This window comes from Artemia franciscana, unplaced genomic scaffold (genome assembly GCF_032884065.1).
Source record: "Artemia franciscana unplaced genomic scaffold, ASM3288406v1 PGA_scaffold_62, whole genome shotgun sequence".
NCBI lineage: Eukaryota > Metazoa > Arthropoda > Branchiopoda > Anostraca > Artemiidae > Artemia > Artemia franciscana.
The window spans coordinates 98103-116210 of record NW_027062701.1 but is presented as its reverse complement, the minus strand read 5'-3'; the positions used below and the strand labels follow the sequence as shown (position 1 = coordinate 116210).

Below are 18108 nucleotides of genomic sequence, written 5' to 3'. Positions count from 1 at the left end.
CCTTAGTTTTCTTAACTTTAATTTTCAAGCCTGTTCTAGCACCCTGAACTCGCAAAACCTCTAAAAGTTCATTCATTTTGCTCACACTTTCATCTAGGATGCTTAAGTCATCAGCATAATCTAAGTCCAGGAGAGTTTTTCTTCCTCATTGAACTCCACAATTCACAAATTTCAGCATACTGACATAACTCGGGCTTTGGTTTCCCAAATGTACTTCCAGTCATTATTGATTAATCTCTCTGTGCTTGAAAGAGTTCCTTTTATTGCTTTTTAGACATTTTAAAAGCGTAAACTATGATATTTACTAGCCAAAGAGCGTCCTCTTTGCCCCCAAGTAAAGTTCTGTCTCGTTCTAAATTTAGAAAAACGCCTTTTTTGTATTTTCAATGAAAAATATTTTTTTTTGTGATTGAAAAAAAACATATTCCCCCTTACATTATCGTGAATTGACGATACTGGCTTCAAATACCCACTTTCTAAAATCACTGATTAACTCCAACTTTCACGATTTTCCATATATTTGTTTAAAGTCTTTACAGAAATCCAATAACATATTACATCACGTAAAATATACACAGCAAACATAATACTATACATTTTGTACATGTGGTAATAGCTTTTAATGAACACGGTTGTATTTACAGCATTAATAGTAATATAACCAATATTTAAATTTGGCTGTCACTGCTTCGTAAAATGAAATTTAAAACCTATTTACAGAGGAAGATATGCTGCTTCGCAACATATATGTTATTTCAACATTTCAATATTAATCGACATATTTCTCTCTTGAGGAAAAGAAATATCTTGAACAAGCTTTAGCAGGGTCGCCACCAGAAGATTTAGCATACCAAAATTTTGTATTTTCATGATTTTTAGTTTTAGAAACACTCAAGCTTTTTCCACTAAACAAAAGAATAACTGGTTTGTTTCAGCTTTAAGGGGAGCTTAAGAATTAGGCTACAAAATGCGCTTTGGTTCGTTTCGAACCAAAGACTTACGAACAAGATAGATGCACTAGCACGTTTTGGAAAGTATTTGGAAGAATGGCTTCATAAAGTTTAAACACTAGATTCCCAAAGAGGAATCTCGGGGACTCATAGTCCGGATTATGCAGGGACGGCAAATAATTTCATCTTAGAAACGGTTTTTTGTATGCATACAGAGTTGACTTTCCAATAAGAATGAATTCTTTAATATAAGAAAGTAAAACAGTTCAAAGTAAATAAGAAACTAAATATCTATTCACTGTAAATAAAAAGGTATCATCCCTATTTTGAACTGTTTTACTTTCGTCATGGAAAGGCAGTGTGGTCTTCGAAGTTATTTAATATAAGAATTTTTGCAAAAAAAGAAGAATTATGTTTTTAGTGTCTTAAACACCAAAGGTTCTACACATTACAGTACTGAGAATTTGGAAACAATGGAATAGCTAATTGTTTAATCATGCTGATGCTTCAATTGAAATAAATATTTTAAGGTGAGGCTTTAATAGGATTGCTACTTTATTTTGAAGAGAACTTGTTTTATTATTATTCTGACAGTTTTTTTTCTCTTTTAGATCTTCACCACTTATTTAAATAAATAAAGTTTAACTAAAATTGTTAAAGGATATTATTGGAACTGTCTCCTTAATTGCCCACTTTATAGCCCTTAAAGAACAACTGCAACAATGTAGGAATAGCCAAAAATCAGCCAAAGGTACAAAATAGGACTGGATATAATCACATAATTCTTTGTGTTTTCATTAAGTGCCTGAAAATAAATATAATTTTATTCGAAATTGTTTTAGGACAGTAAGTAGTAAATTCGCCTATGTTTTTAATTGCGTATAAGAATTTTTGTTTTTCAAGAAACTTAGACTTTTAAAATGGCCTCAAACACAAGTATTATGAGGTGTATACACATCAAAATGCTTTGGTATATTTCTAAAACACAGTTTTTCAGAAGAAAAATCGATCTGTACTGTTTTTAAACACATTCTAGCACTTCGAAAGTGTCATCATTCTATTCACGCTTAGACTTTTCCTTGATATGATGACTTGGTGCTTATACAAATCCAACACTAATTATCCAAAACACTTAAACGGTCATCACCACTTATATTAAGTTTTCTTAATGCCTTTTCATATGGAGGGATAGATGGTCAGATCTTGAGAAGGATCTTTGACACAAAGTACATCGAAATGGTTTTTGACCAGTGTGCTTCCGAAAGTGTCGAGTAAGCTCATCTGATCTGGCAAATTTCCAAGTACACCCTTCCCACGTACACTGGTAAGGTTTTTCACCTAAATAATAAGAAAAAATTAATTATTGTTAAATTGCATGATTGTCAAAGTTGCCGCAGAGAAATACTTCCAATCAAAAGGTTGATTTTGAGACATTTAATTTTTTGTAAGATATCAGTTTATCTTAAGGTTAAAGGTGAATTCGGGCTTTTCAAATTAAATTAATAGATATGAATTTTAATTCTGTAGAAACGTAATTGTAAATACAAGTTTTGTGAAAAAAGACTAAATCGTCAAAAAGTATTTTTTTCAGATCCCCTTGTTGCGAATTCCTGTTTTTTACCGGGTTGAACTACACGATTATCTTCATTCAATAATTTACAATTGAAGCCAGGTTTATTTCTTTAGTTTTTGCCTAATCCAGAGTTTTTTTCCTTAATTTCTGGAACTGACTTGAAATTGCTAGAAAATTATATATTTTTGTTAAGTTTATATCTAAATTATAATTCCTCAAATTGAGAATCATATAACATAATTTCTCAAATGTTATATTTCTCAGATTGAGACGGGAAGATTTTGAGTGGATGTTAAACATTCCTCTAGCATACACTTCGGAAATTATTTAGAATTAAGAGAGTAGATACTTTAAATAAAGAGACAATTTCATACGAACTATAAAGTTCTTAACAGTGCGTTTGAAATTCCAACAGAAGGAAATGTAATGAAGAATTTTATAAAACCATTAGGAAAAACTTGCCGTAGCTAAGATGTAGATCTGAATAACACGACAGTAACAGGACGCTAAATACATTTTTTTAAGGTTTTAAACGGAAAAACCCAAACGCAAAACTTACCTGTACAGAACAAAAATTATCATTGTTGAACTCCACATTAGGTATTATATAACCTTTTATTTCTAGACACACCTTAAAAATGAGGAGTTTGACAGTTTTGGGTCGAAATTGGTCCCCTTGGTCCACTCGTCATTGCCCCACTGTCTTCTATTAAACTCCTTGAATAAAATTTTTAATTTGATTAATTACTGTTCTTACTTTATCTAGATTCGGTGTTCTCTCACTAGGAAATGAATGTATAATAAACAATGGCGCCGCCTTTAATTTATAATTTCTTTCAGCATACAGTGTAAAGACGAAATAAACTGTCTCTTCACACGCAATGGAAGATCAGTTGACTGGAAATCCCGTTTGTTTATAATTAGCAAAAAATGAATAAATATTCCCAAAGAACTTAATTTAGTAAGCTTAAAGATGATTTACCTTTCTTTGTGCAGTAAGCAATGTGATAGAGCATTTATTTTTTCTTTGGTTCGACTGTGAGCGATCTTTGATGCTAAAGCATTAAGATTTGTCTTGACGAAATTAGAAAACATAAATTGAAAAAGTAAAAAAAAAGATTTTAACACAATCTCGCTTTATACAGTTGATAAGTGTCCATAACACCCAGTCTATCACTTATCTCAAAACAATAACGTGATGCTATACAACATGTGCCTGATACGAGAATTTCTTCCGATTGTTTTTAGAATCAGTCAGCTGGTTTTCTATCCTCACAAGAGAGTATGTGCTTTTTTCTTTTTTTTACGCCGGAATTCCGAAGGAAAGCAATTATTTTTCATTCTAAGACCAAACAAAAATCATTTCGTTCCAAAAGTGGCGGGAACAGGTCTAGAGAAAGGATTTAAAGAAAACTGGAACTTCTTGGAAGGGTGTAAAGGGGAACCTTTGGATTGACTGGGATGGAGGAGGAGCATGCACGACTGTGTTTGCTTCAGGTGGCTTGGCGCTTCAGTGAATTCTTGGTAGTATTAGTAGTAGTACTTAAAGTACTTAACAGAGAGTGGATTCAAAGTTCCACGCACTTTTCATATTTAATAAAAGGAATTTAAACATAAGTCTACTTATTTAAACATTAAACATTAAGGAATTTAAACATAGTTAATACCAAGTGCCATAAAAACAACAAAAAAACAAAACAAACAAACACGCATCCTTTATCTGTCTTCTGGCAAAAAATACAAAATTCAACCTTTTTTATGATAGGGGCTTGAAACTTCTACAGTAGGGTTCTCGGATACACTGAATCTGGTGGTGTGCTTTTGTTAAGATTCTATGACTTTTAGAGGGTATTTCCCCCTATTTTCTGAAATAAGGTACATTTTCTCAGGCTCGTAACTTTTGACCGGTAGGACTAAACTTGATGATTTAAACTTATATATTTAAAATCAGCATTATAATGCGATTCTTTTGATGGAACTATTTGTATCAAAACTCCGTTTTTTAGTTTTGGTTACTATTGAGCCGGGTCGCTCCTTACTAAGTTCGTTACCACGAACTGTTTGAAAATGTATCTTGTAAATGAATAAAAGTATTATATTTTACTATAACGGTACTCGCCCAGAGAGGGGTCTATCAAATACCTTATGACTATGGCAATTACTATGTTGGTAGGACCCATCAGAATCTAGAAAAACGGCTGCATTAGCATAAAAAAGACATAGACAAGGCATTAATTTCAAATAGTTCCAACAACTCCTTTGATTCTGCTTTAGGTTGGCATATATTTAATAATACCTCCCACACGATACTTTTTGAAAAAATTTTCACTCATTAGTAATCATTTGGGGATAAAACAGGTGGGTTCGGGAATCAATCGAAATTAATCTAAAAAAATAAAAATATTTCTTTGAACAGAGACTTGGGAGAATAATCACTAAATTATTTATGCTCAAATTTAATTAAAAACAAGAGCGAAGAGCTCATATGGCACTTGTGACGAGGCAAGAAGAGCTTAATGCCGGTCAGGATTTAAAATAAGAGCTCTGAGTTACGATGTCCTTCTAAATATCAAAATTCATTAAGATCCGATCACCCACTCGTAAGTGGGTGATAACTAATTTTTTCGAATTTTTCCTCTCCCTTTACCCCCCCGGATGGTCGAATCTGGGAAAACGACATTATCAAGTCAATTTGTGTAGCAACCTGACACGCCTACCAATTTTCATCGTCCTAGCACGTCCAGAAGTACCAAACTCGCCAAATCACTGAACCCCTCCCCCCAACTCCCCCAAAGAGAGCAAATCAAGTACGGTTCCGTCAATCACGTATCAAGGACATTAGCTTGTTCTATCCACCAAGCTTCATCCCGATTCCTCCACTTCAAGTGTTTTCCAAGGTTTCCCCCTCCAACTCCCCCTAATGTCAAAAGATCTGGTCAGGATTTGAAATAAGAGCTCTGCGACATGAATTCCTTCTAAATATCAAATTTTATGAAGATGCGATCACCTATTCGTAAGATAAAAATACCCCAATTTTCACGTTTTCCAAGAATTCCGGTTTCCCCCTACAACTCCCCCCAATGTCACAGATTCTGGTCGGAATTTAAAATTAGAGCTTTAAAGTACAAGATCCTTCTAAATATCAAGTTTCATTAAGCTCTGGTCACCCTTTCGTAAGTTACAAATACCTTAATTTTCAAAATTACCCCCTCCCAACTCCACCAAAGAGAGAAGATCCGGTCCGGTTATGTCAGTCACGTATCTTAGACAGGTTTTTATTCTTCCCATCAAGTTTCATCCTGATCTCACCGCTTTAAGTATTTTCTAAGATTTCCAGTCCCCCCAACTGCCCCCCAATTACGCTAGATCTGGTTGAGATTTAAAATAAGAGATCTGAGTTACGAGGTCTTTCTAAATATGAAGTTTCATGAAGATCCGATCACTTCTTCGTAAGTTAAACATACGTTATTTTTTCTAATTTTTCAGAATCAACCCCCCCCCCTAATAGGGCGGATCCATTCCAATTATGTAAATCACGTATCTAAGACTTTTGCTTATTTTCCCCACCAAGTTTCATCCCGATCCCTCCAATCTAAGCGTTTTCCATGATTTTAGGTTTCCCCCCCCCCAATGTCACCAGATCCGGTCGGGATTTAAAATAAGAGCTTTGCGACACGATATCCTTCTAAATATCAAATTTCATTAAGATCCGGTCACCTTTTCGTAAGATAAAAATACCCCAATTTTCACGTTTTCCAAGAATTCCGATTTCCCCCTCCAACTCCCCCCAATGTCACATGATTTGATCGGAATTTATAATTAGAGCTTTAAAGCACAAGATCCTTCTAAATATCAAATTTCATTAAGATCTGGTTACCCTTTCGTAAGTTTCAAATACCTCAATTTTCAAAATTACCCCCCCCCCCCCCAACTCCACCAAAGAGAGTAGATCCGGTCTGGTTATGTCAGTCACGTATCTTAGACAGGTTTTTATTCTTCCCATCCAGTTTCATCCTGATTTCACCGCTTTAAGTATTTTCTAAGATTTCCGGTCCCCCCAACTGCCCCCAGAGGCGCCATTGGGGGGGGGAGCAGGGGGGGCAAATGCCCACCCCAGATTTTCCAGGGGGTCCAAGCTTCCACCACAAAGGTCCCTTTGCCAGACATAATAATTACACTATTTGCTATTAACCATTGTGACCTTTGAAAGTAGGTTAGACACATAGTTAAATTCTCAAGTTCTGTCAAATGTCCATTTCCAAGATGATTATATTAAATTCATAAATTCTGAATGTTGGTTAATTTTCACTGTTGGTTCTTTTTTCTCACTGGTCCAGACTCTATACACATTCATTTCCAACAGCAACACTCGGCCTCAGTTGTTTGTTGAGGCCCAGAAAGCTGCCGAACTGCAAGTTCTGGAGCTGGAAAGAAGTGCTGCCACGCGATGGTCTTACTGGGATCGACCTATATCAAAGGTTGGACTCCAATTTGAATGCATTTTAACTGTACTGTCTGCTGTAAGCGAGGGAGCCGACGGCGAAGCATGGGCAGAGGCAGCTGGGCTCCAGAAGAAGATGGAATCGTTCCTTATTATCTTCCAATTGCACTACATAGAAGCAATTATGCAAGCGACGAACTCGCTGTCTCAGCAGCTCCAGGCCTTCGACTTGGTTATTTCCTTATCGCGCACCCTGATCCAGGCCACAAGAAGCGAACTCACCGACCTGCGTTCAGATGCTTCATTCGTATCGATTTTCGAGAAGGCTAAAGAGTTTGCGACAGAACTCGAAATTAAAGTACCTACTATGAATGAACCCGCGACTAGACCCTCTTCTGTTGGTTAGAAAGGACGACCTCGAAGAACTCAAAAGATCACCAAGCATCTGAAACAGTTTGTGACAACTTTGACGCTAGGAAAGAATTTCATCGAATCTGGAAATCGGACTACTACTTTGGCGGACGAAATGAAGCTAGAATACTTCGAAACTTTTGACCGTCTACTAGCCGAATTTGACAGAAGGTTCACAGATAATTTGCCAGTGCTGAGTAAACTCGAAACCTTGGATCACAGCTCAACCAAGTTTATGGACATAGAGCTGCTCAGGCGTTTCTCTGCTCTTTACGGCGAGCTGGATATCGACGACATTCTTCTCGAATCTCAAGCTGGTAAGGAAAACTGAGATTTCGGTTACAACCCTCAGCATAGCAATGAAGATTATTTTCACCGACGTATTGTTTACTTAAATAAGAAAGTTTCTCGCTGAGAAATGCCAGCCTGTAGTCTGGTTGAATTTTCCACTTTCAGTTTAATCACTTAACCTCGTTGATTGTATTCTTCGTTGTTATAATTAATCTTAGAAGTCAGCGTGGCTGAGTTCCACATTTGGTTACAGTACGTTTCCAAGCAACACACGGGTGTTTAAAATGTGTTTTTACTTAGAATATTCAATCGATGTGTTGCCAAAACCCAAATTTTTCTTACGCGATACGAAGTGAATCGAGGGGGCGGATGGAGTTCATGCCCAACCCAAGATTTGGCCCAAATGGCGCCTCTGACTGCCCACCCCCCAATTACGCTGGATACGGTTGAGATTTAAAATTAGAGATCTGAGTTACAAGGTACTTCCAAATATGAAGTTTCGTGAAAATCCGATCACTCCTTCGTAAGTTAAAAATACGCCATTTTTTCTAATTTTTCAGAATTAACCCCCCCCCCAATAGAGCGGATCCGTTCCAATTATGTAAATCACGTATCTAAGACTTCTGCTTATTTGTCCCACCAAGTTTCATCCCGATCCCTCCAATCTAAGCGTTTTCCATGATTTTAGGTTCCCCTACCGCAAACTCTCCCCAATGTCACCAGATTCGGTCGGGATTTAAATTAAGAGCTTTGAGACACGATATCCTTCTAAATATCAAATTTCATTGAGATCTGATCGCCCGTTCGTAAGTTAAAAATACCTCATTTTTCTAATTTTTCAGAATTAACCCCCCCCCCCCAACTACCCCAAAGAGAGCAGATCCGTTCCGGTTATGTCAATCATGTATCTAGGACCTGTGCTTATTTTTCCCACCAAGTTTCATCCCGATCCCTCCACTCTAAGTGTTTTCCAAGTTTTAGGTTTCCCCCTCGCAACTCCCCCCAATGTCACCAGATCCGGTCGGGATTTAAAATAAAAATTTTGAGACACGACATCCTTCTAAATATTAAATTTCATTGAGATCCAATCACCCGTTCGTAAGTTAAAAAAAGCTAATTTTTTCTAATTTTTCAGAATTAACCCTCCCCCAACTACCCCAAAAAGAGCGGATCCGTTCCGGTTATGTCAATCATGTATCTAGGACGTGTGCTTATTTTTCCCACCAAGTTTCATCCCGATCCCTCCACTCTAAGTATTTTCCAAGATTTTAGGTTTCCTCCTCCCATATTCCCCCCAATGTCACCAGATCCGGTCGGGATTTGAAATAACAGCTCTGAGACACGATATCCTTCCAAACATCAAATTTCATTAAGATCTGATCAACCGTTTGTAAGTGAAAAATACTTCAATTTTCCTATTTTTTCCGAATTTACGGGCCCCCCACTCCCCCCCCCAGATGGTCAAATCGGAAAAAAGACTATTTCTAATTTAATCTGGTCTGGTCCCTGATACGCCTGCCAAATTTCATCGTCCTAGCTTACCTGGAAGTGCCTAAAGTAGCAAAACCGGGACCGACAGACCGACAGAATTTGCGATTGTCACTTTGTTAATACCAAGTGCCATAATTATCTAACAAAATATTTTACTAAACCGATTTATAATAGTATTGAACCAGTTACAAAACGAGTTCAGTTCGCATCTAGCATTCATTCAAGGCAGTCGCATTTCGCTAGCTCTGATAATTGGTGACGTGTGATTATTGGCTCGAGTATTTTGGATGCTCGAATATTTGGATATTTGTTAAGAGTACGGCGAAAAAATGAATTAGCAGGTCCTGCGTTTCACTGGGCCACCTGTCAAACGGTGATTGCCATTGCTGACGTGGGCCTACCCCACTAACAGGTAAGAGTTTCAAACAGCCTGTCTTGTCTACGTACAACCTTTTTTATGATAGGGGCTTGAAACTTCTACAGTAGGGTTCTCGGATACACTGAACCTGATGGTGTGATTTTGTTAAGATTCTATGACTTTTAGAGGGTATTTCCCCCTATTTTCTAAAATAAGGCACATTTTCTAAGGCTCGTAACTTTTGACCGGTAAGAATAAACTTGATTAAACTTATATCTTTAAAATCAGCATTAAAATGCGATTCTTTTGATGTAACTACAGTTCGTTACCACGAACTGTTTGAAAATATAACTTGTAAATGAATAAAAGTATTATATTCTACTGTAACGTTGAGATATAATTTACTGATGTCTCAGGTTTTTCCATCCCTTATTTGTTCTTGTTTTTTTTTTCTGCCTATTGTGAAAATTCAAATGCTAAACTGTTATCTGACTTGTAACCAACCAAATTCCAACGTTCAGCTGTTACCGATTAGACATGTGAAAAAGCTAAATTCCCTTTAAATCTGGTCGTAATGTAGAAGGAAGTCAACAGTCTTTAGATATTCTGGTACAACCCTCAAGAAGCAATTAAGCCAATGAGAAAGGAGTAAATCTTGATACGTATTTCAATGCTATATATAATAGGAAATAGAATTCGCTTTCAACCTAGGAGAATCGCGTTAAATAAACAATCCTCTTTAAATACATGTTGAATAAAAATTGAAATAAAATCAAATGTGTTAATTAGATAAATGATGCTTGTCCAAAATATCTATTAAATAGGTTCAAAAATGGATAACGGCTTTTTAAAAGCATAAATGCGTTAATTTGGGTTTGTTTAGCAGTTTATGAATCTTATATAAAAACAGTGATAAAAGACAAGAGAAAAATAACAAAGTTTTTCTCTGAAAAGCAGAAAAACCTAATGAATCACAATCTCTGTAGCCACAATTAATATTTCCAATTGCAATTGAAAAGAAGAAAGTATACTAGACGCAAACACTACAAAAAAAAAAAAAAAAAAAAAAAAAAAAAAAAAAAAAAAAAAAAAAAAAAAAAAAAAAAAAAAAAAAACGGAGAAAAATACATTAGTATCAATCCCAATAACATCCATTTATGATCTGAAGTAAATTCTAGAGAGTAAACTAAGCCAGTAAGAGAATTGGGGCCAGGAAATTAATCGATGAAAATTCTTGAATTTACATGACAAATTTCAGTTGTAGGTGAAAGAAACAAAGCGATTTTCTTCATAGAATTGGCAGTAGTCAATAAAAACTATTGCTGGTACAATAGTTTTTTCCTTCCAAGTGAGCCTTGTTAAAACTGGGCGTAATTTTGACAGGAAGTAGAAGATAACAATAATTATTACCGCGTCGTAAATGACACATAGTAGAATAAATGGAGCTTTATTGTTAATTTTGTGAGTCACTTGTGTGTAAAACCACAAACTATGAGAAATTTCAACTTTGTAGTTTTGATGAGTCGTCCACTTGAACTAATTTTTTTTCTGTTTATCTTTTTTAAGACACATAAGGTTGATCTCCGGGTTAAGTTTCTTGTTAACCAAATTTGCTTGTTAACCGAAAGTTTTAAACAAATTCATAATGCAATATGAGAGAATATGAACGAAATTGTAAGAGCTTAAAAATACATCAATGATATACGTCTTGTCCATGAGTGCCGCCATTGCTTGTAAATAATTTATTGAGTTTTTTTTAGTCTGAAGATAGCTACAATTTTCTTTAGTCTAATAAGATAATATGATGAAATGGTCTTGAAAAATTCTACAGCCGTTATAACTATTTGAGGGATAATATCCCATAAATATGCCTGCATTAGATGACTATATAAAGGAAAAAATAAAATGAAAATGCTGTCGAAGGAAGTGCGAAATCCTCAATGCTAGGCGTAATTAAAATGAAAACTTTTTGGAGAACCTATATTTTTATGAAGCTAACATTAAGCAAAATATTTTCCAAATTACAGTATTTAGATCTGGATTTTTTGCTGTTTGCCATCCTTTATTTATTTGACATTACTGTAACTAGCGCGAGAAATATTTATAAAATGCACCAAAAATATAAGGAGCTCTTCCAAGACCTGCCTTCCTCCAAGCCTTTCCGAAATTTGCTAATAGAAATTGATTAAAAACAGAGCCTTATTTCAAAGTTTATCTTACTAAGTTTTAACGATAAGAGAAGTGCATGGTCACGTCTATGTGCTTTATTCTTATTTTACATGGGTATTTCCAGAATCACTCAGGTACTTCTGCACCAAATGCAAGGATAATAAAAATGCATTGTCAAGATGTACAAGTATAGCACTGAACAGCGACAGATTTTCACCACACCCAATAAGAAAAGTCAAATGGTATAAAGAAAGTATTACATCTTAAAATAACTGTAAATTAATTAAAGTCACCCAAAAAAGCCACGTTTCTTTAATTGTTCTTCAAGGTTTGTGACATCTGTGTAAAAGCTGCACGCCAAAATACCAACAATCTCATATGTAAGAACTAGTTGACTAACTGATTTACAAACAAACACCAGATACAATGATGTTATTTACACGATATTATATTGCTCATGAGCAAAAAAGGCGGTAAGTAGATAATAGCTTTGAACAAGAAAAGTTGCCAAGAACAATATTATAAACAATTACCACTTATATGGTTTTACAACGTTTGGAATTCTCAAAGAAATAACGTGCTTTTATGTGCTCAACATATTCTGTAAAGTCAACCTTTCCCTAAACTTGGAATAATGTATCTTAACCTCGGACACAGCATAGACTCTCCTGTTCATAATGATGATAAAACGCATGTCCTTGTGACATTTTCTGGGAGTATCAACGTTTAAAAACAGGGTCTTGAACACAGTCAAACTTGTTTTTATCTATCCAGAATCATTCAAATTTTGTAGATTGGGCTTCTGGGCTCAAGTTTATTAACTTGGTTTTGTTACACGTTTGTGTGTCAAAGTGCTATTGTACACTTGTGGTAACCAAAGGCAACAGCGATGATCTCTCTGAAGAAAACACAAGAGTAACTTCGGGGTCAAGAAATGATATCTTCGTATGAAATCTTGGTAAAATATTTTTAACACTTTGTCCTCTTGGTTTAATAATTTCTTCGTACGTTTCTAATCAATGGTGATGCCTCTCTAACTAATTTTTAACTTTGTGATGTGCCTAATTTCCTAGCTTTTTATTTCACCTTGCTATTTATATAAAAATACAAATAGAGAAGAATAAGCTTTCTTAATGAGTTTACTATCATCTATAAGTATGAAACCAAATTTATATTCTGTAAGAATTACTACACTATTCATCCCATCACCAAGAAACTTTAGGAAGTCTTCGAGTCCATTCTTTCGACGGTTTAAGCATAAAATTAACGTACCGGTTAATTGATCATGAATTCTGTCATCCAACGCAATTCCAAAATTACAAAACTGCTTTTTCAATAAATTCTCTGAATTTGGCATTATGAACTTTTCAAATTTAAAAATACTATCTTTATCTTACAATTGGCGAAAATTTTCCAGGGGAGAATTGTCTGGCTGGATAGGTTTTTCTGGGGGAATTCTGCGGAGGGATTCCTTTATTAAAATGAATTTCACTGGAATGTTTTCCTTTATATGCAGGAGAAAGAATTTTTTCACGCGGGGAAGATCCGCATTGGGGAATTTTTCGGGGGGAGGACTTTTAAATTTAAAATGTGTGATCGTTGTTAATACGCAGCGATGAATTTGCCATGGGGAAAGGAGTTTTCGGGAGGGAATTTTCCCTTGAATTATCTTTCTTTTGAGATCGAAGCAACGTGTGACAGGTAAGCTAGTGTTGTCATAAAAGATTAATTTCATTTTAAAAATTCATTATAAATAAAACATTACTCCGACAAATTACAACAAATATGACTTAAACAACTATAACAAGAAATCAATTGATTATAATCACTGTATTTAGCACATTGTAGAGAAAATTATCAACAGCGATTTTCTCTACATTGATTTTGCATTGATCTACATTGAGAAGATTTGACCACCCCCTCCCCCTGAAATGTTTGCCCGACCCGCAAAAAATTAACAAAATTGACTATAAACAATTTTTTGGCGTTTTTTCTTTACAGTTATTTAGCAACAGATCACACTAGATGAATACATTTTTATTTATTTTTTTGCTCCGTCTTTTTCAGTGTACAAAAATAAGATTCGGGCTATTCCTATTAATTTGTATCAGAAATAGCTGATTAAACTTGATGCTGTAATGTTAATTTTGTAAGCTAACAGTGTGCAAACGTATCGAAGCCAGATGCAAGAGATGGATGACTACTTAAAGTAGTACTAGTTGAAATGTCAAAAATGGAACTGTGAAACTGGAATGGAACTAGAAAGCAAGCAATATCAATCACACTTTTATCGTTCGATTAAGCTTGACCTGTTTCATAGCAAGGCGGCTAGTTTATGCAGTATGTTACCGTTTCACGAAAATCACTGCAAACGAATTTATTAAACCAGTCCTAGGGAATTCAAGCATATTAATGACCTCCAAATGGGGGAGGGGACTCTCCTGGACCTAGATTATGCTGATGATTTAAGCATCCTAGATGAAAGCGTGAGCAAAATGAATGAAGTTTTAGAGGTTTAGCGAGTTTAGGGTGCTAGAATAGGTTTGAAAATTAATGTTAAGAAGACTAAGTAACTAAGGTTAGGAATAAGTGAAGATGAAAAGGTGACGTTGGGTAACGAATAGAGGGATCAGGTGGGTGTTTTCACTTACCTTGGTAGTATTATTAGTAAAGACGGTGGGAGCAGCGAAGATGTTAAAAGTAGAATAGCCAAGGCTCAGGGTGTTTTTTCACAATTAAAAAAGGTTTGGAAGAATAGGAAGATAAGTCCGCAAACCAAGATTAGAAAATATTGGAAGGTAGAGTGACGACAGTGGTCAAATATGGCTCTGAAGTATGGGTGCTCCGAAAAGCGGATAAAGATTTAATACATGTTTTCCAGAGACATTACCTACGGATTGTTCTGGGTACCCGGCTGACTCATCGGATTTCAAACAGTAGGCTGAACGAAAAGTGTGGTTCAATCCCACTTTCTATGGCTATAATGAAAGAAAGGTTGCGATGGTTAGGGCACGTTCTGCGGATGAAGGATGACAGATTGGCGAAGATTGTCCTTTTCGGCCAACTGTCTAGGGCTAAACGGAAAGCAGATTGCCCTCGTCTGGGATGGGACGATGTCATAGAGAAAGATTTAAAGATAATGGGAACTTCTTGGGAGGGTGTAAAGAGGGAGACTCTGATTAGACTAGGATAGATTTTCTGTAGTATCAGGATCTTCTTATTTTGTCAGGAGATGGACTTGAAATTCGGTAGATCTCCTGAAAAATCGGTAGAAGTGGAAATCCTGGCTCATATCGGTCGAGGTCTTTCATATCACCAGTGTTAGAAAACTAATGCAAGAGATGGGTTTCTTCGTATCAATCGAGATTCAATTCATCTATAAAAAGTCAAATAATCGAACACAACGCCCCGGGTTTGGTTACCCCAGTCGAAAAAAAAACGATACTTTAACACAATTTTCAATCAAAAATTGCGTCCTGTATTAATTACTACTAGTATTAACAACTCATAGCAGCACCAGGCCGCCTTAGACTGGATTAACCATCCCTTTTACTACCTGATATGGTTATCAAAGATCAGGGGCTAATTCCAGAAATAAAACCTTTCAGAATAAGGGCGATCTAGATGTTTTAAACCGAAAATCGACATTAACCAACCTTGACCCCCCGCTCTTTGCGATGAAGATAAACTTTTGCATAACAATGATTGGAAACTGTAACCTGTGCGTTTACAAGGCAATTATGAAGCATTCTGAGAAGGGAATATCAAAGGTTTTCAGGGTAAAAATAAGTAAATCATTTGAGTAAGTATATATAATAATAAGTAATCCTTCTTTTAATATAAAGCTTTGAGTGGCCCCTGTACAACATGGCTACACTTCTCCAACTCCTAAGTGGTAAGGTGTTAGGGTAAGGATTTAGTGATCTATTGGAATGTAATTGCAAAACATGAAACTGAACGACCACCATTCCCTTTTGAATGATAATCCTGGACAAGTTTAAAAAATGAGTACATTACATATACAAAAATAATGAATTATCAGAAAAATTATCACATAGAAGGCACAAAACCATGATTGACAAAAAAAAATGCCTGATAAGGGTTTAAACCCTTGACATTCTGTTCCAAGGTCTAACGCTCTACGGAACTACTACGTCTATTAATGTAATCTGATCCATTGTTTTTTTTTAGGACCTTAATTGCGTAATTTACAGCCCTTTCCCCAGGGACAATGGAGGGTCATATCATCACCAAAAGCATTATTACTGAAACTTATTCAGCAAATACTTTTGTAATGGGTCAAGGAGGCACACTCGTGCCTCTTTAAAGAGGCGAACCACGACAATGTTAAGCGATCCAGTGGTCGCAGAGGGATGGGGAGGGATGCATTTCGTAGCCCGAGCTCCAACTAAGAAACCTGCCAAATTTCATCCCCCTCCGACTTTTCCTTCATGGGGAAAATCTGGCCGAAAGTTTCGACCCCCCACCCCCCCCCCCCTTTAACGTTGTCCGATCGGGCTGAAATTCACAAGTTAAGTCCCCTAGGGCCCAGGAGCTTATCCGCGAAATTTCAGCTCGATCCGATAACTCCTTCCCTGTTTTCCAGAAACCACGCATAGCCACTTAAAATTCATGTTCTCCTTTTGTTTTTTTTTTCTGCCACGCCTACAGGTCACAGCCGACATCGGATCTGGGTGTACGAAGACTCATTCGACGCGGAATTCTCCGAGTAATTTTCCTGGAAAGTTTCGTCGGAAAATCTTAACCCCCCGATTTTCTAGCTTAGAAAAACCCATTTCCCCATAAGAGCCCATGTTAATTTTTGAAATTCTTAAAAGTTATATTTATACATATGCAGGTATTTCGACTTCAAACATGCCCGGTTAGCTCAGTCGGTAGAGCGTGGGACTTTTAATCCTAAGATCAAGGGTTCAAGTCCCTTATCGGGCGGTTTTTTTTTCACAAAATATGAAAAAATGCCTCTCCTAATTCCTGTACGTTTTAAGGTTCGACTTTGGGACGCAGCCTCTTTAACTCTTTAAGAAAACGAAGTTTTTTTCATATTATTATTACAAAACATTGCGTTAGTGAAAGTTTCTATTGTAAAGAGTGGGAGCATTAAACTATATTTGGTGAAGCTGAACTTTCGCGAGCAGGAGGAGAGGATGGGGACACGCCAAGAAATAGTAATTGGGAATTTCAAATTCCAATTGTTTGTTATTCTATGAATTTCTTCCTCTTAAGAGCGTTCCATATCTTAAAAATCGTTTTGCAAGCCTCAAAGTTGGCTTAAAGTGTTAAAGACAAAGAGTTCGTAGCAAATCCTCCCCAGGGACTAGTTATCATTGAAATCTAACAGACGGTAGAATGTGTAAAAACTTCATAGATATGAGCAATAGCTTTTAAATGAGCCATGAAACATCTCTATGATGGTGTGGTAGCCTACTAGCTCTCCTACTGTTGCAGTAGCCTACTGGTGAGACGATGGTTTATGAAACTTGCTAAGGGGCTGGGAGGGGGAGTATACTGGAAAGGTTCTTGAAAACCTCCAGTCAAGTGTTTTGGACCATAGTTATTACGATTGTACCGTTTTGTACTTCCAAGCTTTTCCACTTAAGAAGTGGCGCCAAAAGTGCGACTAGCAATAACTTTCAAATGAGCAATTAAACAGCTCTCTAAGAAGTTCTGGTAGCCCACTAGCCGAAGCTTTTCCCCTAGAGACATGACACAAAAAGTGCCGTTTTTAATGCCATTTGCCACTTGCAGATGGTGGAATTTATAGGAAGAACGTAGATATGAGCAATAGATTTTATGATTCATTAAACATCTGTCTACGATTTTCTGGTAGCCCCATCCCTTGGGAAATGGCACAAAAAGTGCCAGTTTTAGTGTCATAAGGCACTTGCAGGTGGTGAAATTCATAAAAAGTCTCTTTTTTTATATAATTTTTCTAAGATGTTCTGATAACCCGCTAGCCCAGGTAAAAAGTAAAAAAGGGAGACGGACCAGTACTACCCATGCAAAAATGTAATTTTTCTTGTTGTTCAAGGCAGGGACTGTGATTCCCCTATACAAAGTTTCCGACCGTGCTGATTCTAATGATGCACTTCTGATTTTAATATGACGCCATTTTCGAGGGATTTCAGGCTTTTTTCAAAATCACCAAAATTTCTTTTCGCAATAAACTTTTACTTTTAAGATGAACTAGAATAATAGTTACCATTCCTGAATCATTAGTCCAGCATCTCTCCTTTTGCGAGGATTTTAACGTGTTTGACCATACATACTTGGATCATAATTGTCAAAGACAATTTCTCATTTCCCCATGTATTACACGTTTAAATTTTATTGCCATTCATTCAGTCTCTTTTTTAATTATCTTATGTCATCTCAAAAAAAAAAAAGAAATTGAAAAGAAAGGATA

At 36.2% G+C, this 18108-nt stretch overlaps 1 protein-coding gene across 1 annotated transcript in view; it reads right to left on the bottom strand.

Annotated features, from left to right (window-relative positions):
* Positions 1-500: 500 nt before the first annotated feature.
* LOC136042095 (Krueppel-like factor 3) overlaps positions 501-18108 on the bottom strand; it is a 41821-nt gene continuing 24213 nt past the window's right edge. Inside the window, exon 4 of the mRNA XM_065726994.1 lies at positions 501-2288. Within this exon, the coding sequence (XP_065583066.1) occupies positions 2116-2288 (173 nt within the window). The 3' untranslated portion in view covers positions 501-2115. The remainder of the gene's footprint in view (positions 2289-18108) is intronic.